This window comes from Clytia hemisphaerica, unplaced genomic scaffold (genome assembly GCF_902728285.1).
Source record: "Clytia hemisphaerica strain Z4C2 unplaced genomic scaffold, Clytia hemisphaerica genome assembly, whole genome shotgun sequence".
NCBI classification, from domain to species: Eukaryota; Metazoa; Cnidaria; class Hydrozoa; order Leptothecata; family Clytiidae; genus Clytia; species Clytia hemisphaerica.
In genome coordinates, this window is record NW_027103417.1 from 1,232,996 (window position 1) to 1,258,350 (window position 25,355).

Consider the following 25,355-nt stretch of genomic DNA (forward strand, 5'->3'; position numbering starts at 1 on the left):
ATTCAAAGCACAACATTTTATACTCACTTTAAACGATTGTTTGTCCATGCCAATATTCCCATGTTTTTTAACTTCTTCCAACAATTTCAAATGTTCTTCAACTAGATTAGCTTCCAGGCTCAACTCCTCTTTCAGGATCTCAGAATACTCGCCAGGTGTTAGGCGATTTAAGATCACGTCGTTAATTGCATTACTATCCTTGATTCGTTTCCATAATTCCGTTTCTTTTTCTGAGTGCTTTACTTTCGTTTTCGAGAAATACGCACGAAAGGGACTGGTTACTAGGTTGATGTTAAGACCCATGGGATTGATAACGAGAGCATCATGGGTATTCATAGCGTTCATGGGATCTAGCCTCTCGAAATTCAAGGAGCGATGCATTGCCAGGCTAGTGCGAGACGCAAACAGCTTGGTTTCTTTGAAATAATCGATTGAAGGATTCGGTTTGGATTTGATTTGGTCTAACGTTGAGTAAGTGAACGCCCGCGCGCTTTGTAAGTCGTCCGGTAGATCTTCAGAGACGTAAGACGTACACGGATCGTTGTTAGAAAGTTTATAAAAATGTCCGTTCAGGAACTGCTGACTAGTGCCTAAATATTCCTCCACTGTTCCACGCACGGTACCGTGTTCCGAAAACGAGTTACTAAAAGTAACTCTCCGTTTATCTGTAGCAGGCTTCTTTACATCTCTTTTAGTTGCAGTACTTGTTGAGTTTGAATTTTTCGAATCTGAAGAAATCTCATTTTCACTCTGCTTTCCTTCTTTGTCTTCGATTGAGATGACGTCATGTTTTCGTAACAGGGAGTCCACTCTTTTCAACATGACGTCATCATCTTGGCGACCGGTGTCATTCTTCGGTAGAGATTTTGAACAGCACGGCTCTTGACCATCATCTATCACACAATCAGATGGAGTGTTGTCACTCTTCCTCGCCTTGGCACCTCCAGTACTTTCACTTTCTGACACTTGCGATGGAGTAACACCACTCTCTCGCACAGTAGTCATTTTCCCGGTAACGTCCTCACTTGCTCCCACAGGGCGAGAGCTGTTCGACATCAACGATGGAGCGTGGTCACTCTCCTCCGCAGTATCGTACTCATCTGTATTGCTTTTCAGACCGGTTTCTCCCTCCTCTGTAGAGCTTTTAAGAGAAGATTGAGACAATCGTTTCATGTTTCGACCTTTGAGAACTCGTTGTTGGAATGCCACTCGTTGGAAGTTGAGGCTTCCTTTTTGTAATTTCTTCATATGCTCCTCGTCAGCAACGATCATCTCGTCGTTCAAAGTAAAGTCCAACACAATCTGGTGGAAATATACATCAGAAGAGATTAATTGGATTCAGTTCTCGGTTGCAAATACCGGATATACACACGTATATGTATAAGAAAACTCGGCAGAGACTCACCCCTTTAAACGCCCTAAGAATCTTAAAACTGTATCTCCAAAAACACAACACATACATCGTTGAAACTCTGACCGGGTTAGTCACCATTAATGAAAATGAATATAGACTGACCTTTCTTGACATCATGGCACTCAACAAATAAGCCACGTGGCCAGCTTGAAGTTCTGAATAATCGAGGTGAAGGAAACCATGTTGATTAATGACGGGTAATCGAGACAAATCTTTCTCTGCACATTTGCCAGTGTGTTTCTTGCCGTCACGAAGTTGGAAATAAAAACAACGAGCGGCGCTGAACATCTTGAGGGGCATTGGTGGCTCGAAAATACGGTCATACCTGATTGGATAAATGACTGTCAATAATTCGATAACGCAAATGACAAAAATTACGGATTACGGAGGAATTTCGAAAAATATATAGAAGTAGGGATTCCCCTTCATAAGGACTCCGAGTAAGTCAGGATTATAAAAAGATTTGGACAAAGGAAATTCAAACTAGCAGAATCCACTGACTCTAACTCGATATAACTATTGAGATCTGAATTTTCCCACAATTTTGAAATTGCTTTTCATTAAGATATTCCAAAAAAGTCTTAAACTACAAATTTTACATCAGCAATTATTTACAGTTAATATATCCTCCAAAGTTCTAGTACACCGATGAATGTAATTCACTCACGTTTGTGAAGATAACGTGTACGTCATGGTGGTGACGGGTAGGGAACGTGAGCGTGGCAGATCACAACGTAACCGGCTCACCAAACGGTTCTTCTTGAAATGTTCGAACGCTTTCCGTACGTCCTCTTCTGTGTACACGTCAAAAAGCTGTGAAATAAAAGTACGAGATATCTTTTTATCGCGAATTTTGATAAATTCATCCATGAACACGCAGGTATTCTTTATTCGAACCCAAACACAACATTGGAGTATATCTGTAAGGAGAGCTCTAGGATAGAAAATATTCTGTTTTAAAGACGTCACAAGGAATGTATAAATTAATTAAATGAATAAACGAATCAACAAACATACGAATGACTACACAAAAATGTAAAATGCTAACTTGCTCTTAAATTGACGAACAAACGAAGGACGAATTAATGAAGGAAGCAAGCTTACTTTATCATATCTTAAATTGAAGAGAAAACGAGCGAGCGAGCGAGTGAACGAACGAAGAGACTTCTCCAGGATTTCCACCAGACAAAGTGTCGTACTCCGTCGAAGTCCCAACGAACGAACGAACGAACGAGGAGGCTACACAAACAGACTATGTAGCAAGCTACTTTCAAATCTAAATCTAAGAATTTAACACACTTTCTATCCTTACAAAAATACCTTAAAGGCAAGTGACGGTTTATAGGCGGAAGAACGCTGCGCAATCATGGCGTTGTGCACAAGATCACGAATGATGTTGGTTCGGATGGACTTCTCTGTTCTTGGCTGCAACTTTGAGCTTTCATCTTCCTTCTAGCGAAAGAAAATAAGTAATCCAAGCTGTTTCAACGCTCATTTAATGCTTTATGGACGTTGTGAAGGTTAGATAAACATTGAAACAATGTTCCGTAAAGTTTACCGATCCCCTCGACTAAGTTCTTAACTACGTCTTGGTAAATTGAAAAGTTTCTTGTAAATCAACGACTACCGCATATATTGCACCCATTTGCACTATAACTTGTTTATTATGCCAGGATACCACTTTTAGAGGGAATTAGTATAGTTACGCTGACAAAGTTCCAAATTGTAGCAAAAAAGCGGATTGCATAAAGTGAAATCGTGATAACTTTAATTTTAGCATTAATTCTGATCTAATTGACCGAATTTTATTAATGACCTATGAAATTTTATTACTCCTCTTCCTAAGGCTGGACTTAAAAAAGTGTTGATTTGCCGTCACCCGACCGACCCTACCTCAAAACCTGCCGACCCAAAAAATTTTATTGCCATTTCAAAGAAGTTTTTTTTTTCCTTCAAAAACTTCAAACAATAAAAAATCAAAACTCGTATCTTGTTTGTCTCAAGCATAAGAATCGTAAATTCCCTGCTAGCACTTCTGTTTTTTATTCAAAGTTAGCTAAATGTAAACAAACTGTTAACCCTTCCATGGACGAAAATTTCATAAATCGCCAAAATAAAAAAAAATTCCGACCGACCGACCCACCTCCAAAATCTAGGGTCGGGTGACGGCAACCAACAATCTTTTAAGCCCAGTCTAATGCACGACGATAGATTATTCAAAAATTTGCAGAACTTTTTTCTGCCTTTTTTTGTAGAACTGATAAATGTTTACCTCTTTGTCTGCATAATCCACTTCATAATCTCTAAAGAGTTCTTCAAAAGTGCTCGGGAACCCGTCAAGCGTGACAGGTTGATTGAAGTGACGGCTATAGATCTCACGCGTAGCATTGAAGAAATGGTTCAACTTCTCTTTCCAGTTGTCTTTGGTGCACTTGATGGAGCCCATGAAATCCTGCGGGTCAGATAAATGACTAAAGTTTTATGATAAGAAAACAGTTTCACTGAAAATTTTGCTGTGATGTAGTATTGCTTCAGAGAGCTACTTTGTCGCCCTGGCTTATTTTTGTTTAAAAAAAAGCATATATGAAAACAATAATTTCGACAAATTAGTTACTAAATAATACCATTGCCCAACCAATATTTCGAGTAACCACTTTGTCAGTAAACAGACCCGATATGTACAGAAATTTCAAAATTCCTTGCCGTAGAAGACAACATTACGTTACAAGTGAGGTGCACTATGGTGCAAAGAAAGTTGCCAACAAGCACCAAATATCATTTCTATCTGACCTCTAATATCCAAACAACGCAATATGAACGTTAAAAAAACGTTGACTACAAGCGGAGCTACTATTGCCTTCTTATAAGGCAATATTATTATAAATAAGGAGTCTTTAATTTGGTCAAGAAATACACGGGTGCCGAAGAAGTTCTCTGCTTTGATTCTGTGTAAAAGGCACGAAAAAAAGTAAACAAACTCTCTAATTGGATAAAACGAGCACAGTTTTCAACGAATCAGTGTTTATTTACTTGATATTTTTTCGTGTAAGTTACACGGAATCAAAGCAAAAAGCTAATTTAATTACACGTGTGATGTTATGAAAGCTACCTTATTCTGTTCGAGTTCAGCCATGCACGTTTTGTAGACGATCAATGAATGAGGATATTTCTTGATGTATCTAGCGCGTCTGTTGATGGCGTTCCACGTTTTGTCCTTCGATTCTGGTATGTCTTTGTGTAAAATGTCACGAATGGCACGCCATAGAATTTTAGGGTGCTCCTTCTCTAATGGTTGTCCTAGAAACCAATCAAACAAGAATAGAGTTTAAAAATTTCCGACAAATTGTTTCGTCGGACAGGACTACTTTCAAGTTGTATAACCCTTCTCGAAAAAAATAGTGCTGGGAGTGTGCGGACGGTAAGGTTCGGTTTTTTTGACACACCCAGAGATCCCTATGGGTTAAAATGAATGAGAAGTCGAAGTAGTCCCTCCAAGTGTCGGACACTACGCTTTTTTGGGTACGAAAAGCAAAAAAACTGTATGCTTTGCACGATGTAATTAGATCCCCTAATTGTTGTACCAATTCATTTTGGTGAGTGTGATAAGTACGGTATCAACAAAGAACACATACCTTTAGCAGAGAGATTCATGATGTTTCGTACGATGTCCGCTAACAATATGTACGCATCTTCTCTCTCAGTGAAAGAGACACGTAAACCTTTCATCAGGCGCAACGCTTCACGGTCTGTCTCGTCTGAAAAAAAGAAGAAATAAAAATTCAGCATCGCTTACATAAAGTTTCCGGTAGTTCATGGGCTAGGAGTTTTGCTTGGTGTTGATAGGTTGGTAAATGAAAAATTAACTCTGGTGAATTCTGGATTCTCAGCCATTCCAGTGTATTTATTGGCGTAAATATGTTCAGTAGAGTCTCTTTAACTCGAACCTCTATAACTCAAATGTCACCTTAACTCGAACAAGTTTTCTATTCCATCTTCTCTGAACTTATGAAAAAATCTGATTCCATAACTCGTAATTTACTTAATTCGACCACTTTTTTTTTCAACCGAGCGGGTTCGAGTTATAGAGACTCCGCTGTACTTGAGGCGGCGACCCGAATTTTTAAACCGGCAAATAATAATTATTATTTTCGTGTCTTGGACAGCGAAATTTGCCGTTCTCCGGACCTAATTAAGACACCTGTCTAGTCAAATACGCTGTTTTTACGTAACTATATCAAAATTTAAGAGGGTATGATATGGGAAAAACGGGGATTCTAACCAAAAAGTATAAACCCGAAGGGCCAGAGCGAATTTTTAACTTTTCCAAAGCCATGGAAAAGTGAAACCTTGGCTGATTATAAGCATTGAAGGCACTTTCATTTGTTTTTGCATGAACCTTATTTCCACCTAGCGGTAAAATACTACTTAATTTCATGTGCAGCATTTGTGTAAAATAATATCATCAAATCCTCTGTGGCGGTTCTCTTCAAGCCAAAAAGTTTTAAGTATCAAAATTCGTCACCAGGTTACCAGACTTTATTTTGAAGGGCAAGCACGAAATCGCCAGATATACCACATACTTCTTTAAACATTGCATAGGCTAAATGTCTACAGAAAAAGTAGGCTAGTCAAACTACCATGTTGTTGTCTGCGTATATCCGATTTTCGAACGTTTTAGTTTCAAAACATTCGATTCGCGTGTTGGACGACCAGAAATGAAAACAACATGGTAGACAAGTAAGCTAACAAACTGGACACACTTTCTATTATATGGGAAGCCCGATCCAGTTAAGTAGTTAGACGAGACCGGTGCCAGCATATACATACCATGGTTCATAGCCTGTTGTACTCGTTTACTTTTTCTCAGTGTTTTGCGTTTCACTTCTCGTTGTTTGATTTTCTCACGTATGGTATCGAATCGTTTTGCGATGAGTTGATCGAATTTCTTCTTTCGATCCATCTTCATTTTCTTTGTCATCACTATAAGGAAGATTGAAGGAGATGAATCTAGACGATGGTCAGTATGCGACGTCTAGGTTCTGGAAACCAATGCTCTCTCATATCAGGTTGAGGTCATTGCATTGATGTCAGCTGACGTCAAAACAATAGCGAGTTTATGTATTTGCACTTTTGAGGACGGTAAAGTGACTGAAACGATTTGGAAAAACCCGCACTTCTGACCCGCAAAATCGAGGACGGTAAGTGCTGATTTACCGTCGTCCTCAGTTGGTCATGATCTAGTCAAATTAAAACCTTACCGTCTCCGTCGCTGAAAAACACACATACATAAACTCGGTAATCTCAACTGAACGTTTGTAAACCTGATGAAGACCTCCACAAAGGAGGTCGAATTATTTTTCAAATATAAATTCATATGAAGAATGACCATTTTGAATGTTCATAAATGATTCAAACATTCTCATCTGAAGTATGACAATTCAAGAAATGAATTATGTTATACTTTATTTTTTAATTAAGAACCTGTAAATTTGTAGCCGGGTGGCTCAGTCAGTAGAGCATTCGCCTTACAATACAGGGTTGTAGGTTTCATCCCCGGCCACCGCCAATTCAGCGAATGAGAAGCTGAGATTGGATATTGAGATCTTGGCGAGATGCTGAGGTTGAGCCCCGCACCAACTCTTATCTCCCAGTTACTGGAGATAAGAGTTGGTACGGGGCTCAACTTCAGCATCTCGATCTCCAAGTCTTTGCTCATAATGAATGAAAATAGAATGTTAGTTTTAAAAATGATTATTCATACGTCATTGAACGGATTATATAATGGAGTTCTTTCTCTATTAGTGCAGAAAAATCTATGGAAACAATCTCTCTTTAGACAATTTTGACAGTACTTACCAATCTTGCTGGCTAATTGTGTTCGTTTCAATCCTTTCCCACCCTTCTTCTTTTTGACAATACTATTAGGTATGATAATTTTCTTGGTAACGTCATTCTGTGGATCTGATGCAGTAGACCAAGTCTCTTTTGTCTTTTCTTTACCGGTGAAAGCGGCGCCAGTGGTCCGTGGTTTCTTTGATGGTCTAATAAAGAAGAAATACTACAGTGGAACCTCTAATTAGTGGACACTATTGGAGAAACGGGCTGGTGTCCACTGATACGAAGTGTCCGCTTTTTAAAAGCTTTTGTTGATCTAGAAGATTTGACTTTGAAATGTCAGGTTGTTGAAAGTCGTTAAAGTACCTATCTAAACCTAGCTAAAGTACCTATAATCGGAAATAGGTCATTTAAACGCAACAGCTCCAGTGACTAGAAAGTGGTTGGATTGAGGTGGTTTGCTATGGACTTGAACTGCGAGTCGGTTTTCGTCAAGGGAGTGCTGCAAATTAAAAAAAACTACTAAAACTAACCGAACTTAAAGGTTTTATTTTTACATAAGTGTTCCCGTTTCATATCAAACACATATTTCATATCAGAGCATTATTGTTATATTATGCTGATATAAGCAAAAAATGTTTTTGTTTTCCTCTTTCTGGTCAATCTTGCTCCACATCTGTGTCAATCCAATGTCAAAAAGCTTGTGAATTAAAGTTGATGAGTAAGCAAACAACATCACTCTTTTTTTTTAAAACAAAACCTTTAACAACTTAACCAATCAAAAAAAAAGTAAAGCATTATTGCGTCTGATTTCGGATTAGGAAAATGAGATCAGCAATTTTTTTTTATTTTTGGGTTTGCCATTTTTCGATTTCTAGCGGCAAATGTTTGTTCTAATCAAGCGTTCTTACAAAAAACCACATGGGCCGCGAAACTTTAATTGGAACTAATTTTCGCGGGAACGCGGTCGAAAAAAAAATCGGAAATATTGCATTTCGCGGGTTTTAATTTTTGTGAGTTTTGCCCTTTTTTGGACAAATTTCTTTCATCTTCCTAGGGATTTTTCAAATTTTTCGATAAAATTGGAAAAAAATTGTATTTCGCGGGTTCAAATTTTCGCAGTTTAGCCGGTTTTTAGGCTCTAACAATCTCTCTCTCCTTTATTCCATCACAGATGATTGTTTTCTCACATTTCATATGGTATTCACTCTAATAAAAGAGACCCGTTTGCTAGTTTAAGATTATTTTTGACAACGTAGAAGAACCTGAAGAGAAAAAAATAAGGTGTCAGAGATCTAATTGAAACCGTATGCGAAACCCTTTTGTTAGTTCTTTTGTATTACCATCGCATCAATAATGCACGTATTATTCTCTTAAAATGGGAAAAATTCTTGGCCTCGAAAAAACTTCTTAAGTTCGGAGATTTAAAGTTAAAGTTTTATTGGAAATTTCACTGGGCCTTTTTCACAAAGTAGCGTAATCGAAAGTATATCCTTTCGAGTTTTGTTAGAGATTAAAGAAAAAGATTGAATCTTTAGCATCGTTATCTATCGCCTATTTCGTCCTTTCGCTGATTGGATGCACAGGAAATTCGATGGCAATCCATCATATGTACAAGGAGACGGATAGTTTCTCATCCTTCGAAGCATCGGATATTTGCTTGTTATCTCTAACCATTACAGATCTTCTTATTAGTATGATATCTCTGCCAACATTTGGAGTATGGTTGCTATTAATGGGAATTGGGGAAGGCATCGGGTTATATGTGATTCGATATATAGCAGCTTTCATATATAATGTCTCTCTGCAACCTGAGTTTATTATCGTTGGAGCGGTTGATAAAAAATCACACTTCCTAACAAACATCTTGATTGGATGGAAAACAAAAGACTAGTCAAAATCATTCTGGCTTGTTGGGTTATCGAAGGAGCGCTTCTTTCGACAACATTCTACATCCCAGTTCTATTCGGTTTGATCATAACTCTACAAACCATGGCAGCAATCATAATCCTCATTTTATCTTATGTACTAATTTACCGATATCAACGAAGATCAATGATATTAGTAGCCTCGTTCCAGTCCTCCAGTGGTGAAGCGAGCATTCCGACAAGCAGAGAGCAGCCAAGCACAAGCAGAGAGCAGCCAAGCACAACCACACGACGCGAACGAAGATTGATCAAGAAGATTTCGAGACTCTTATTTATCCATTCGGTTGCTTTCACAGCAGCATTTTGCTCTGCTGTAGTAACTTTGCCAACAATTAAAGATACCTCAAAACGAGATTTTACTTTCTTCCTTGGATATTTACTCGTCACAACCTACTCGACATGCTCTAACCCCACCATTTATATTTTCCTAACCGACAATTTCAAAAAGAAGATCCTCAAACTGTTTTGTTGCAAGAAACAAGTATCGCCCGAAGGGTGTTAGCCTGTACACCTTCCAATATGTACTGATCGTGATTGAGACTTGAGACACAGAAGTTTGATTAATCAAAAAATAATATGAGGCACCGTGTCACTACAAAAACTTTGAGCCCCTATGACAACAAGTCTTTGACGTTGGTTAAAATTAAAAAAAACAATTAAATCAAAAGGGTACCGCCGAGGGCTTAACCTTGAGATCTATGCTACTATTTCTTCTTTTGTATACTGATGGCGAAATAAATAGCATGGTTTGGGCTGTGGGTTTGAGTGTCACAGCTCCAAACGACAGTTGAAAACATACCCGAGCAAATTCTGTCATTATTTCACTGGTAATACTTTCTTAGAAAAAAACGTAACTTTCTTAAGTTGTTTCGATTTTAGTAAGTGAAGAGCAGCGCCAAATTGGAATTTTTAAGGCAAAAATCCATCTCAAAGCCCGAACGCGTCTTGCCTATAAGACGACCACGGCTTTTTCCTCGACATCGTTCCGTCTGTACGTTTTTTTCTAAGAAAGTATGACCAGTGAAATAATAATAGAATTTGCTCGGATGTGTTTTCAACTGTCCACAATTTAAATCACCCTCCATTACTTTTGATCCACATCAGCTTTTTGTACGAAATTCTGAACAGAAGTTCACTAACCCTGTTATGAACTAATGAAAAAATCAAAATGGTAATGTCGTCATCATGAAATTGACACATGTTACATAACCGGTGAAATTCTTGTATTATTATTTTTAAGTACTTGTATCTTTATAAGCTTGAGAATGGCGATACCACCGAAATATATTGTTTTTAAATTTTAAACTTTGAAAAATGGAATCAAATTATAACATAACCGGTGAAATTCTGTACCTCACAAAAACACCAATCAGAAGTGAACTAGGAAATATTTTTTAATTCTGTTTAGATTTTCTGAAAGGTAATAAAAACCTCAATAATATTTTTGGCTGGTTTTTATCAAATCATTGATTTGAAATCTTGAAATCTTTACTAAAATAGTACATTCAATTGACTGGAAATTGACGATATATAATTATAATTAAATAATAATTTAACGCTTATGAAGATTTGAAGGTGATTTGGATTTAGTATTTTCAAAGTTACGAACATATTTAAAAAATTTGTGACTTGTTTGAATATGTAATAGTTATTACACTACCGAGTACAATATGGGATACATTTTTCGAGTTCAGATTTTTCGTCATATTTAGAAAAAAATATATAAAACACTGAACGAGAAAAATACATCTTATATTGTATTGTACGAGCAAGTAAAAGTGTATTAACTGGTTTATCATCAACTTGAAAAATATCAACAAACTTTTCTCTCTCCATTTGTGTCTCTTCTTCTTTGTTTTGATTTTCTCTCCTAATATTTTTTTCTTTGTGAGGTCTGTCAGCTCAAAAAACGTAATAATACTTCAGATGGTGATAAAAGAGGCCCCCCAGCGGTTGGCGTGATGGCGTGATGGAGGTTTTTTCGTGGCGTGATGGCGTGAAATTTTGAAAAAAACGGTGTGATGGCGTGAAAATGAAGTGCCGGCGTGATCGTGAAATCGAGTTTTTTTAGGCGTGATGGCGTGATCGTGAAAATTATATTTATTACTTGAATCGTAATTCTATGTCCATTTTAGCCAATTTAGAGGGTTTAAATTTCAAAATTTTCTTGGTCGGCCCCAACTATGGTGGCGCCTCCTATAAATCTCATTTTAAAACATAAAAGAAACGGTGCAAACAGTTTTATTCATTTTATTTTTATTCATAGAATTATATTTCACAGGTCTATCGACCTCTACGAAATAATTTTAGATTTATAAATTGTCTAATTCTTCATCTGTCGTCCAGTCGTGAAGATATGGACAGAAGAGAAGACGTTGTTTTGGTCTTTGTCCTAGATTTTCGAACTAGGCGAAGGTTTGTTCTAGGGCTTCCTCTTACATGCCAAACGAAATCGTCATTTTTTGAATTCATTTTTTTCGCCTTTTGGCACATATCTTTAATGATTTTTCTTTCGTTGATGGTGAAGTCGTCTGTGATGCTAAAGCCACCAATTTCATTGAATCGTTTCAGCTTATGCAGATTTTGCATTATCCGTTCTTTTTCCTCTATACTTTTAAGATCAACTTGATTGGACGCCAATGTAGCCCTTTTTGGTTTTGTCCAATGCGATGATGGTGGGACGGTTTGATATCTTGAACGCCAATGTTACCTAGTATACCTTCAATATCTATTTTGTCCTGTTCCTGTTGATCCTCTTTGTTGTCTACCTCTAATTCCACCATTCCATGTATAATAATATTTCGTTTTCTTGATTCGATGTCTCTTTCTTCATTCTTGTTTTCTTGTTGGTGTTCTCTCACTGCTGATTTGAAATTATCCTTGTGTTTCTTAGTTATTTCAGCGTATGTTTTTTTTCTGATGTTTTCTCTATGTAATTCGTCGTTTGCTTTATTTCTTCTTTTATAATCTGCTTGGTTTTTATTTCAAAGTCAGCCATCTTATTGGTTAAGATGTTTTCGATATCGTTCTTAAGGCTGCGGTTCTTGGCTAGCTGGTCTTTGAGCTTTTTAATGACGTCGTCCTTCTTCTCAATCTCCCTCTGCATCATATGATACGAGTTCTCACCTATTTTACTCATTAGAGATCGTGTTATCCGCACGCAATTCTGACATAGATATTGTTCGTTATAAGTGTTGGCAAAAATTTGCAGCTGATAAAGCGGTAATTGTGTGCACTCGTAGTGTACCATGCGGTGGCATTTTCGGCATTTTAGACGGTTTTGGTCATCGTCATCTGAGCAGGAGGTGGGAGTGCATGTTTGGTTTTGTTTAGCTTCTTCAAATGGTTGTTTTTCTTGCTTTTTGTCGGTTTTTTCGTTCATGTTTTTGATTTTGCTAAATTTCAACCATTTTTGAAGAACTGCACAAAATGCGTGTTGACTAACTGACGTCAAATAAAAACTGATCTTCATCTTCCATTTATTCTTGTAACTTCCAATTGTCTTTAGCAGTTGCTTGCTAGTCTTCAAAATAAAGTTGAATGCTATGAGTAGGGTCGAAAACGCATGGTTGCGCTTCCTCCGTAACTACATTTTCCTCTCTTTCTTAGATGCTTATTCTTAGATGCATCAAGAAAGACATCAGGCTCTTTATTTCAGGAAAATATTTATTTGTAGCAAAGCCTTAAACAGAAAGAAACAACAGGTTTATTACGAGGTGTAATTTTGAGCAGATTGGTATTGATCAAAGGAATCCTGTGATTTTTAAACCATGTTTTGGAAAAAAGAGAGTAAATGGGGACGGTTTTAGCCATACTAAATTGAAAATTTCTCCTGTCGGCGCAAACCTCCTCGTTCCCCTTTTGAAAACTTTTCACGCTAATTCACAATTAATGTTCATGGGTCCCGTCAACGGGGGGAGGACTAGAGGGTATGCCCCCTCGTGTTTTCACCAAAAAAGCTACTTGTACGTTTGAAAGATTTCCATTATTTTTACATGAATTATTTTTCAAATTGAATTGAAATGGGTCCTAAAATAGCACTTTGAGCCCTTCAAAATTCAAAAATTTCCTACGTTGCCCAACCATGGTGGGCTTTGTGAAATTACTCAAATATACCTCAGCCCTCAAAACGGGGCCCTTTGATGTGACACACCAGTTGTCAAACAATTTTTGATATGCATAAATCAAGATTACGTCATTTTTCATATCGGAAACACCCGAAATAACTGGAATTTGACCCTGTGTATTACTAAAAATAGAAAAACAGAGGTCAAATTCCTTCCAGATTTTTCGGGTGTTTCCGATAGGAAAAATGACGTAATCTTGACTTACGCGCATGAGAATGCCAAAAAACTGATTGACAGAAAAATTAAGTTTATATAACGGCATTTTATCCATACCGAAGGTTCTAAACGTGGTCTAAAACTGAATTTATCCAGATAATATGAGCGTGAAAACTAAATTTGGGGGGGGGTGATCCTTAGAGTGTCTAAAACTTAATTTTAAACAGTAACTCCAAATTTTGCCACCTGGCCACCTGCCAGATGACGTCATCAGGTGGCTGGGTGAAAAAATAATTTTTTGAAAATGTTCAAAATCTGATGGTTCCAGCGGAAAGAGCATGAAATGCTGATGAAAATCGAGGTATAAAACATGCCTTGAAAATCTTCCTATCAAAAGTTATGAGGGTTGAAAGTTTTGTGATGACGTCACCTTTCCAGGCAAAACTTAAAAACCTCGTAATGTTGGAACAAATTAACCAAATTTGATGTTTTATACCGGGTGCGACACAAAAAAGTTTCTCTCTTTTAAACTTATTTTCTCGAAATCTAAAAGTTTTAAAAGAACCATTCCTATTTCATTAGAAAGAAGAAAGATAAACTTAAATTTTGATGGGTCGTTTATTGAATTTGATTCATTAGATCATAAGTTATGCTCAATTGAATAAAAAAGTTACTTTCGGAAAATGCTCAAAAACGTTAAAAATCGACCTATCAAATTAAACAGAAGCATAATTACATGATATATCAGTATTTTCGTTTCAGTCATCAAAAATGATAATTAGCTGTCTAAATGACCTTTTGTTATTTAAAGGAAGGTTGAATTTCAATGAAAGGAGGAAAATTCGTCGAAAAAGGCCAAATAATCTGGTAAAATTTTAAAAATACATCAAATATGGGTTTCGAGGTAGATTCAACCTTACATAGACTTTATCCAGTCTAGAACCAAAAATATGAGGAAAATTTCGGTAAAATAAATTAAATTGATTTTGATGAAGATTTTTGATGAACCCTTTCGACCCTTCAGTTTCAAAATTTATGTGTTTTGTTACTGAAAAATACTCTTAATCATGTAAAGCCTATTGCGACTGCTAGTTTTATAATATTTTTAACGTTTTTGGGCACTTTCTGCAAGTAACTTTTTTATTCAATTGAGCACAACTTTTGATCTAATGAACCGAATTTATCAAATGACCCATCAAAATTTAAGTTTATTTCTCTTCTTTCCAATGGAATAGGAATGATTCTTTTAAAATTTTTCGATTTCGAGAAAATCAATTTCAAAGAGAGAAACTTTTTTGTGGCGCACCCGGTACATGAATTCATAACAAAATTCATTGCTTTTTCTGATTCTGATGTTCAAATTATATCAAAAGCTTTAAATCCTACAGAACACTAAAACTTAGATTATGAGATTTACAAGGCAAATCAACGAAGCGTTCTCCCCTTCAGGAACACAGTGTACAATAGGCTGCTGGCATCCACTAACGGATTCGTGCTCCTTATAGAGGATGCTTAATACGCGATATTTCCTTTGTCCAGAGATTTGCCGCCTTTAGCCGATATACGGCTAAAGACATTTTTAGCTGGCGAGTGTCTACAAATATAACATTACGTAATGTTTAAATTTTCTGTGAGGCACCAAATCATAGATTGGAAAATATATTTGGATTTCCAAAAAAAAGTAGGCGGAAGGAAGTTTGCTTTTTTTCTTTCTTCTTTCTTGTTTAATGTGGAGATTTTGTAAAAGATGAGAAATTAGATTTATTGAATTTAAGTTCCCTGATGTATCTTCTGTGTGCACCAATAATATTGCTTCATAAAACTACATTTTGATGCTTGAATTTGAACTTGTATGAGTGTATAATTTTTTACCACACTGGATTCGTTGATTTCTTTGGCTCCAGATAATTGTTTTGTCAGTTCTACAGATATGTTGCAGATTATTTCAAGGTATTTTAGTTATGTTTATACATTACATTTTGGGGGTTATTATTATTATTGAATATTTCTGACATTACTTCTTTTGACTTCTTTATGATTCTACAATAAAAAAGGAGTGTTGTTGTCGGTTGTTGTTTCCTTGTTAAATGTTAAAATAAACAAAGAACTTTTCTTCAGCTATGGCATTTCACTTTTCGATAGTGTGTGGCCTTTGTGCTTATCTTTTTCATGTACTTAGCTTCAATTCTTTTGAAGAGATTGGAGTGTTTTTGGTTGTTTTCTTTCGCTTAAATTTACAGACCAGATATCTTGTAAAAGCAAAAGTCAAAAACAAATCTACAGACTGTACAAAATGCACGCATCAGATTGTTTTTTATCTTTCTTTCTGTTTTGTATTTCTGGTCTGGGATTCGAATTTCGAATGTAAACATTCTATTGAAAACGTTCGAAACGATCTTTTTTGCGCGCAAATCAAATGTCAATCAAATGAACTCGCCAAGATTCTGTAAAATACATCGGACTAAAAAAAACCGAACCGGAAAGCGGTTGGTAAATCATTAAGCAGACCTATACTACCAGGGGTTTTGTAGAGGTCTGCGATTCAGACTAAGTGTACAACTGACTAATTTTTTTGGATGTTTTAAGCTTTTTTATTTCGTTTAGACCCAAGCATCAGAAAGAAATTCGAATTTTGACATGGATTCATGTATAAAACACCAAATTTGGTTAACATAACTTTTGATAGGAAGATTTTCAAGGGATGTTTTATACCTCGATTTTCATCAGCATTTCATGCTCTTTCCGTTGGAACCATCAGATTTTGAAGATTATCAAAAAAAAAAAAATTCCCAGCCACCTGATGACGTCATCTGGCAGGTGACCACGTGGCAAAATTTGATGTTACTGTTTGCAATTAGGTTTTCGACCCTGTAAGGATCATATGTGCCAAATTTCATGCTTTTATCACCATCTGAAGTATTTTTGTTCTAACAGACCTCACACAAGTTCAGATTTTTCGTAATATTAAAGGCAAGGAAAATATAGAAAACTCTGAACGTGAAAAATACTTCCTATATTGTACGAGTAAAAGTGTGATATTTAATTGGAACTAATTTTCGCGGTCGAAAAAAAATCTGAAATATTGCATTTCACGGGTTTTAATTTTCGCGGTTTTGTCCTTTTTTGGACAAATTTCTTTCATTTTCCTGGGGATTTTTCAAATGTTTTCGATAAAACTGGAAAGAATTGTATTTCGCGGGTTCAAAAACGCTTGAACCCGCGAATAGGATACAAACATCAGTGAATTAAATGAGAAAACATACTTTTGGAGCCTCCTGAGATTCAAGGGGATATTCCACCCTTTAACCCGTTAAATGCCACTGGAATTATATGAGATCGGCAGGTCTGGGTGATAGAATGGGTTGTTGTAAAATTATCAATTATCGGCCAATCTATAAAAGCACTGAACATCAAAGATTTTCTCCGTCGGCCCCAACTATAGTTGAACCCTCCTTTACCACAATTATAAAGAAAGTATTACCTGGTACCTGAACCCTGGAGGACCCTATGAAAAATTGCCTGAACATCTAAAAGTGGTTATATTTTTAAGCTGTTTTTCCTATGGGATGTGTAACAAGGGGATGGGCCTACTCCAAACATGGGCGGGTCTAAAAGAAATAAGCCATGTGATTATCTCTTTTAAATCAATATAATAATACATACTTTTGCTTTGGTTGTTTTGTATCTCCAGTCCTCCAGTTTTTGACCAAGTGAGCAAAGAATATGGAGTCCAATCCACCGGCACCGAGACCATTCCCAAATACGTTCGGTTCCATGTTGTTGAAATCTTTGTTCTCGTAATATGATTGGAAGTCACGGAGGATGGTAAAAGAACGGTAATTACGGCCAAGTCCTTTACTGAAAGGTGAATAAACAAAATTTCAGATAACATAAGTGTAATGTCCTTGGTATTTCTAAAAAATGGGGTATTCATAAGTTTCTATGATTTAGATTCATTCTAACAAAAAACATGAACCCAAAATTGATAATTACAACCAAGCCCTTTACTGAAAGGTGAATAAACAAAATTTCAGATAATAGAAGTGTAATGTCCTTGGTATTTCTTAAAAATGGGGTATTCATAAGTTTCTATAATCTAGATTCATTCCAACAAAAAACATGAACCCAAAATTGGTAATTACAACCAAGCCCTTTACTGAAAGGTGAATAAACTAAATTTCAGATAATAGAAGTGTAATGTCCTTGGTATTTCTTAAAATGGGGTATTCATAAGTTTCTATAATCTAGATTCATTCCAACAAAAAACATGAACCCAAAATTGGTAATTACAACCAAGCCCTTTACTGAAAGGTGAATAAACAAAATTTCAGATAATAGAAGTGTAATGTCCATGGTATTTCTTAAAAATGGGGTATTCATAAGTTTCTATAATCTAGATTCATTCCAACAAAAAACATGAACCCAAAATTGGTAATTACAACCAAGCCCTTTACTGAAAGGTGAATAAACAAAATTTCAGATAACATAAGTGTAATGTCCTTGGTATTTCTAAAAAATGGGGTATTCATAAGTTTCTATGATTTAGATTCATTCTAACAAAAAACATGAACCCAAAATTGATAATTACAACCAAGCCCTTTACTGAAAGGTGAATAAACAAAATTTCAGATAATAGAAGTGTAATGTCCTTGGTATTTCTTAAAAATGGGGTATTCATAAGTTTCTATAATCTAGATTCATTCCAACAAAAAACATGAACCCAAAATTGGTAATTACAACCAAGCCCTTTACTGAAAGGTGAATAAACAAAATTTCAGATAATAGAAGTGTAATGTCCTTGGTATTTCTTAAAAATGGGGTATTCATAAGTTTCTATAATCTAGATTCATTCCAACAAAAAACATGAACCCAAAATTGGTATTACAACCAAGCCCTTTACTGAAAGGTGAATAAACAAAATTTCAGATAATAGAAGTGTAATGTCCTTGGTATTTCTTAAAAATGGGGTATTCATAAGTTTCTATAATCTAGATTCATTCCAACAAAAAACATGAACCCAAAATTGGTAATTACAACCAAGCCCTTTACTGAAAGGTGAATAAACTAAATTTCAGATAATAGAAGTGTAATGTCCATGGTATTTCTTAAAAATGGGGTATTCATAAGTTTCTATAATCTAGATTCATTCCAACAAAAAACATGAACCCAAAATTGGTAATTACAACCAAGCCCTTTACTGAAAGGTGAATAAACTAAATTTCAGATAATAGAAGTGTAATGTCCATGGTATTTCTTAAAAATGGGGTATTCATAAGTTTCTATAATCTAGATTCATTCCAACAAAAAACATGAACCCAAAATTGGTAATTACAACCAAGCCCTTTACTGAAAGGTGAATAAACTAAATTTCAGATAATAGAAGTGTAATGTCCATGGTATTTCTTAAAAATGGGGTATTCATAAGTTTCTATGATTTAGATTCATTCTAACAAAAAACATGAACCCAAAATTGGTAATTACAACCAAGCCCTTTACTGAAAGGTGAATAAACTAAATTTCAGATGGAGGAGGAGGAGGTGAACCTTCCCTTGGCACAGGGAATAGGCCCTAACTTAACGTAGGGTTCACAGCGCTAAAGACAGATAAAAGAAAAAATAAATAAATTAGCAAGAAAACATTAGTGCAAATGATAAACTAAATTGGTAATTATCAATAACATTTTTCCATTCCACACGATTCAAAGCTTTCCCATACCACTCACATTTCAATATGCCAACTTTATTCAAACTTTTGTAAACTCCACGCCCATACATGAACATGGGCCCCGCGTGGGCGCCTTTCACTAACCCAAGCATGTCAGCATCTTATGGGGCAAACGATCAGAGGGCAAAAGTAAATAAATTAGCAAGAAAACATTAGGTGCAAATGATAAACTAAATTGGTAATCATGACCAAGCTCTTTACTGAAAGATAAATGGAAACGATTTCAGATAACAGAAGTATAGAATGTCCTTGGTATTTCTTAAAAATGGGAATTTTTCATCAGTTTCAAGCATTTAGACCCCCCGAAAATCATGAGTTTCCAGGCCTTGCAATTTTGCCTGGAAACGCAACAAATCGCCAATTACTCGTTACTTGCACAAAAATATCGTGGAAACTTTTTGATTTTGGAATCTACATATACTAATTCGTGAGTTTCCACCAAAAAAAGTTAGTTCTAAGATGTGTGTCACGAAAATTGTTTTCTAGCCACTTTTTTCGATCTCAGCAGCGGGACTAAATTACGACCAAGCTCTTTACTGAAAGATGATTGGAGACGATTTCAGATAACAGAAGTATAGAATGACAACAGACACATGGAGCTTCGTTGGTACAATTGACACTCTCTAATTTGACGTTCTACCATTCAATACGCTCCCTTATCCGATTTAAATTCCATTTCACTTTTTGGCTTCATTTCGTTGGTCAAAAGTAATAATTCCAAGCTAAGGGTGACAAGTGATGCACATAAAAGAAACCCTTATTTACAAAAGAGCAAAAATATCTTGCTAGAGTTAGAAGACCTTGATGAAGGGAAATAGATTCGAATAATAAAAGAATAAAAGTACGAGCTGCCGGATAATAGTTGACTGTAAAGGTTACCTCGAACTGGTTTGATTGATACCAGCTTTTCCCATGGATAGTTGTTCTTTATTCAGTTCTTTCTCTTCAGGAATACCCTCTCGAGAACGCGTAATTCGACTCAAACCTATGCATGGTAAAAAGAAGTCAATGATAAATTTTTTTCTAAATTTCCAAACTAAAAGACACAAAGTCAACTTTTACACGTTGGTCGACTGTTTTAAGTCCTTTTTTCAAAAATGATAAAAAATCGGTCCGGCAAAAACATATACAACAATAAAAGTTGCATACTGTAAAATGACCCATTCGGTTCGCCATTTGACCATTCCATACGAAAAGAAAATTTGGGAACTTTTGGTATATATATATTAAATGTCCAGTAAGCTCGTTGATCCCAAACGTCATGCCAAAACCATGCCCTCAGCTCATGGAAATATTTTAATAAAATATGCTAATCTATTCTCGTGGAAAAAGTCAGGGACAAGTTACCAAAATTTTAAGAGAACTGACAAAAATCTTCCAAGGAAAAATAAATTCAGCAAACAATATCACCGGGGATTTGTTGATACATTAAAAATTTATATATATTTCCCTATTAATAGCTTTACCTAAATCTCTCCCCTCCACTCAATTAATTTTCACTAACTTAATTTTCAATCAATAAGCAATGCGGTTCTGATTGTTTTGGATGGACAACCAAGTCAAATTGTCAAGCATTCGCTGTATCCCATATCAGAGCGTGATGCGAGCAGAACGAATGATCTGTTTTTGAGATTATACATACCTAGAGGTGTATTCAAACATATGAATTGAAGATCTTCCCAAAAGCTTTTCAAGTCTTTGACCACTTTGAATTTGTACTCCGTTTTCGGGAACTCTTCCGAGTTGTGAGGTAACCTGATGTGACAGTAACCTTTCTCCGAGTAACGAGTATCCGTGATAACTGCTTCGCGACGTAAATATAACATGATCTGAAAACAGGTTTATAAAGTGAATTACAATAACAAAATCCTAAAAAAATAAGTCCGTTGTGACCTATATATACCATTTGGTTAATTTTAATGTTGCAACCCTGGTTACCACAAGCCCTAACTACACCAAACCAAAATGCTAATCACTCCTAAAACCCAACGTTATGGATAGGTTGCAGACAGTTCCTGTAATATACTTAGTGAGTAGTCTGCAACCAAAGTCAGAAGCTCTTTCCATACTATCTACTCTTTCTCCCTGGATTACTCCTAACCGTGTTCTTAATTGCCGAACATCAAGGAGAGAGACATCAAGTACCATTTTTTGTACTAAGTAAAGTACGAAGTCTTTGATATAGCCTAGTCGTGGCTAGAACCTTCAATCACCAAGTGATATAACTTAAGAAGTTACGAAATCAAAAATTCCTATTATCGCATAAATAAATAAATCATCTCGTCCCTAACTCACCTCCGATCTAACTTTAGGATAGAAGTTGTGTGGTACGGCGATCAAACCCATTTGTGCAAGCAGAACTAACAGATCGACACAGTTGTCCAAGTGTTGCTTGCTGGAATAAAAAAGAGAAGAAAATTAGTCGTCTTTATTTGTAGCATTCTCTACTAATACAATAATGACCGGTAAGTGATGGTTGTATTGAGAAATATTGCCCGAGGTCAAGTAACGACCGAGCTTGCGAGGTTGTTGCGTTGACCGAGGGCAATATTTTCAGTACAGTCCGAAAAAACTTTAGAGTGAAAAAAAAACAAATCATGCATTTACTTTGAGAGACTAACAACTTTATTGCGAGTGGTGGTCTAGTGTCAAATTTTGTCAAAAGTAAGCTACTACAGGCTCCCGTAATTGTAGAAAAACGTAAATTTTTGCATATTAACTGTCTTAAAATCGTAATTTGGGAAAAACTGTAACCACGTAACCCCCTGAATTACTGACAAACATTATCCACAATCTTACTTTGCCGTACTGGCCAACAGTTTGAATTTCAATCGCGTCGGCAAGTCGCACATTCTTGTGAAACGTCTCTTGGGGTCTTCCAAAAACTTGATGGCTGTGTTACTCTGAGGTTAACAAGGGAAGTAAACTTCCATGAAAGGTCCAATATAGATATTAAACTACTCCAGAAAACTACACCTTCAAAGTTTAAAGCACAGATATATGAAACACTGGGCAGAGCTTCACTATTTTTACCAAGTCACGGAAGGTGAAGCAAAAAATAATGCACTATCTTTGCTAAAAGTACCAAAGTCGATCAATTTTTAAAGGTTTTTTTTACTGTTTAGATATTTTAACACTACAGTGACTTCAAAATTTCAATCAAATAAAAAATTCCTAGGTCAGTTTTTTTTCCACGTAAATTGTCATTTACAGAATCATTAGAATGGTAAACAAACAATACTTGTTTCCAAAAACTGAGAACTCCATTCGTTGCAAGCCATTTTAAAAGTAAGTCATTCAATAGTTTCATCTCTAGCCCTTTGGGCTAGCACAAATCATTATCAAAACAACACAATATCCAGGCTAAGACTTACCCAACATTTGATACCCAAAATACGGCAAGTCAATTCCAATGGCATTAGGGAGATGATATCACCCACATTGAACCAACCTTTACCCTGGGAATAGGTTGGTAACCCGTGCGCATGTTCTAGCCACATACGTTGGCTTTTGATTAAATCCATATACTCAGGACAGTACTCTATGAGAAAGCGCAAAGAAGAAAGAAATTCTAGTACTGAAGTAAACTTGCTTAAATCAGTTACACAGTCACGCAAAACAGGTTTATTAATGCAATGCCTAAGAACCAAAATTTACAGACGCCAGCCAAAATAGTATATCGCTCGACTATGGTATCTTAGAAATTATTATACCACGCCCCTCGTTTTGAGGAGGCCTTGCTTTCTTTCTATCTGTAGAAAACCCTTTAAAAACCAAAGGGACCAATGCCAAACACCACTTTGAGGAGAATGCAATGGGGCGGGGAGGGGCGGGTCCAAAAAATAACGATGATAGTATAGCTCGAAAAAATACTTTAAAACGACCCATCTCACCCTAAACCAAGCCATCTCGCTCAGGCTCCGAATGGTTATTAAAAATGTGTTTATTTTATGGTGTTTTCGAGCCTCGTTTGCTCTTATAGCATTGTTTCAAAAAAGAAAGTGTGCATTCTAATAAACGCACTTACCAAAGCACGTGAGATCTTCAGGAGTGCCATAGACCAGTTGCCATAGAAACATATGTAGCACGTGCAAACGTTGAAATCGCCCGTATGTGAAATATTTGCTGAAGCTCTGAAGATAAATATGAGTATTTATACCTATAGGATAGTTGTTGGGGGAAATCCTTACGACCCGTGATATCTTTTATGTGCTGCAAACAAACGAGATGTTCTGGAGTTTTTATAAGATACTTCACTAATTGGTCATTAAAAGTAACAGAGATTCTTAGTAACAAAATTGTTTTATTACAGGTTAACGACCAACCAAATCAAATAAGAGCTTGTAAAACGCTTGTCCCAAACAAACCTGGTCCATTTAAAAGAAGGAAGTAGAGTTTTCTGCTAAGGCGTGGAAAATTTGTTCAGGGCTGACGTCATAAGCAAAACTTTTGACGAAATTTCAAAGTCAAAACAACGCTAAACCACTTTTACCAATCGAAAGATCTCAAAAAACGATATAGAGGACTTTTTAAGCGGATGTAGTCGAATTCCCAACCTATCTCGAGAAAATTAATGTCGAAATTAACGCTTTTAATCTGTACACTCTAGCCCTTCCAGGACAAAATAAAAGTCTCTTCAAAGGGTATAGGAGTCAGAACAATCATTCCGCAGTATTAGAGAAATAGAGAAACATAGAGAAATTAAGATAAATTCGAATAATTAATACGCAAAATTTTAAAGTTGACGCTCCCTTACTCCATTTTCAGGGGGTTTAGGTTATCGTCGAATAAGGGAGCGTATCTAATGGTACAACGTCAAATTAGAGAGCTTCAATTGTACTATGAAACACTATCAAATACTCATGGACACAGTAGGACACAGTAGAAAACAGACAGTAGGGTAAAAAAACGAACTGAAAACTCGATAGGGATTTATATTCCCATGTTTTTTATAGCTGGGGATTTGAATTCCATTGTTTAAAGTCAGTGAAGATTTGATAATTTGCTATTGTCAAGAATATTTTCAAACAATGTTTTTTCCACTTTTTCCAGAGAGAAGGGGTCCCACCGAGAAGGGGGTGTTTAAAAAAAACTGTCATCGTACCGACATCGTACCGACATCGTACCGAGTACGTACCGACAAATAGCGTCCGGTCATTTTACTTTTGGCAAACTCTTCGTCATCTGTATCGCTTTCCATATCAACGTTCTCTATCTTCTCCAGACTCGTCTCCGTTTCTATGAAGGAAGAAAGCAATGTGAAACGCATCGAAGGAAAACGTTACAAAAAATCGTGAAAAGGAAACACAAGTGTAGTAACGTCAATTTGGTTAAACTATTCTTCGAATGCTATAAAGTTTGCACTTCAACAAAGCCCCAGGGGAATGTCACTCATAAGGCATGAAGTTTTGGCTGTAATTTACTTGGTTTGATTAAGAGGCAGTCTAGTAACGCCGATCACGCAACATTGCGCACTGTAGCTGGAACGGTCGTTGTCACCGCACGGTAATATGTAATAACCTTTAAAACGAGATGACACAGTGAAAGAGCAACAAACCTGCCACTTCACTCGATTGGTCAACCGTCGTGGAATCGCCGTGAGATCCTTCCAGTTTGATCGATTTTTCAGGTGCTGAATTATTAGCTGAACTACTTGGACTTCTCTTACGTTTAGATGCACTTCCGGGCTCCCTAAAAAAATGGAAAATAAAAATTGAGTATTAAAATATTGAGGTCGAATTTTTCGATAGTAAATCGAGTTATTAGCCCAGTCATTAGGAACAATTGTTATTTTTAGGGTAACTACATAATGCAACTTACATTGTTCGGTCCGATGGTAGCTTAAAATTCAACTTTTTTTATTTTAAATATCTATTTTTTCATCTTAATCGAAGCAAATACACAAAGAATGCAATGACCTGAAATACAATCATTTTTTCCAAGTTTTTACGATCCTCATTACGAAATGATAGATTTAAAGAAGCTTCATCAAAATTCGACACACAACACAAAAAGGGAATTAAGGTCTCGCGAAACAGAAAGAGGATTTGCCCCAATGAGGTATAAGCCCGAAGGGCTAGAAGTCAATCTCCTTGGTAGGATTTGAAGCCAACAAATCCTACAAAAGTTGCGCGGCCTTGAGCGGCTCGCCTGGTTTTTACACAAATGACA

At 36.2% G+C, this 25,355-nt stretch overlaps 1 protein-coding gene across 1 annotated transcript in view; it reads right to left on the reverse strand.

Annotated features, from left to right (window-relative positions):
* Window positions 1-25,355, reverse strand: part of LOC136797725 (general transcription factor 3C polypeptide 1-like) — a 63,218-nt gene that overhangs the window by 10,213 nt on the left and 27,650 nt on the right. Inside the window, exons 14-31 of the mRNA XM_067054311.1 lie at window positions 24,742-24,875; window positions 24,322-24,422; window positions 23,212-23,317; window positions 22,559-22,725; window positions 21,984-22,087; window positions 21,480-21,579; window positions 20,827-21,013; window positions 20,064-20,169; window positions 17,124-17,318; window positions 7,271-7,455; window positions 6,242-6,394; window positions 5,047-5,169; window positions 4,524-4,711; window positions 3,687-3,866; window positions 2,735-2,866; window positions 2,082-2,227; window positions 1,517-1,739; window positions 28-1,302 (exon numbers count right to left, since the gene is read on the reverse strand). Of these exons, the coding sequence (XP_066910412.1) occupies window positions 28-1,302; window positions 1,517-1,739; window positions 2,082-2,227; window positions 2,735-2,866; window positions 3,687-3,866; window positions 4,524-4,711; window positions 5,047-5,169; window positions 6,242-6,394; window positions 7,271-7,455; window positions 17,124-17,318; window positions 20,064-20,169; window positions 20,827-21,013; window positions 21,480-21,579; window positions 21,984-22,087; window positions 22,559-22,725; window positions 23,212-23,317; window positions 24,322-24,422; window positions 24,742-24,875 (3,805 nt within the window). The remainder of the gene's footprint in view (window positions 1-27; window positions 1,303-1,516; window positions 1,740-2,081; window positions 2,228-2,734; window positions 2,867-3,686; window positions 3,867-4,523; window positions 4,712-5,046; window positions 5,170-6,241; window positions 6,395-7,270; window positions 7,456-17,123; window positions 17,319-20,063; window positions 20,170-20,826; window positions 21,014-21,479; window positions 21,580-21,983; window positions 22,088-22,558; window positions 22,726-23,211; window positions 23,318-24,321; window positions 24,423-24,741; window positions 24,876-25,355) is intronic.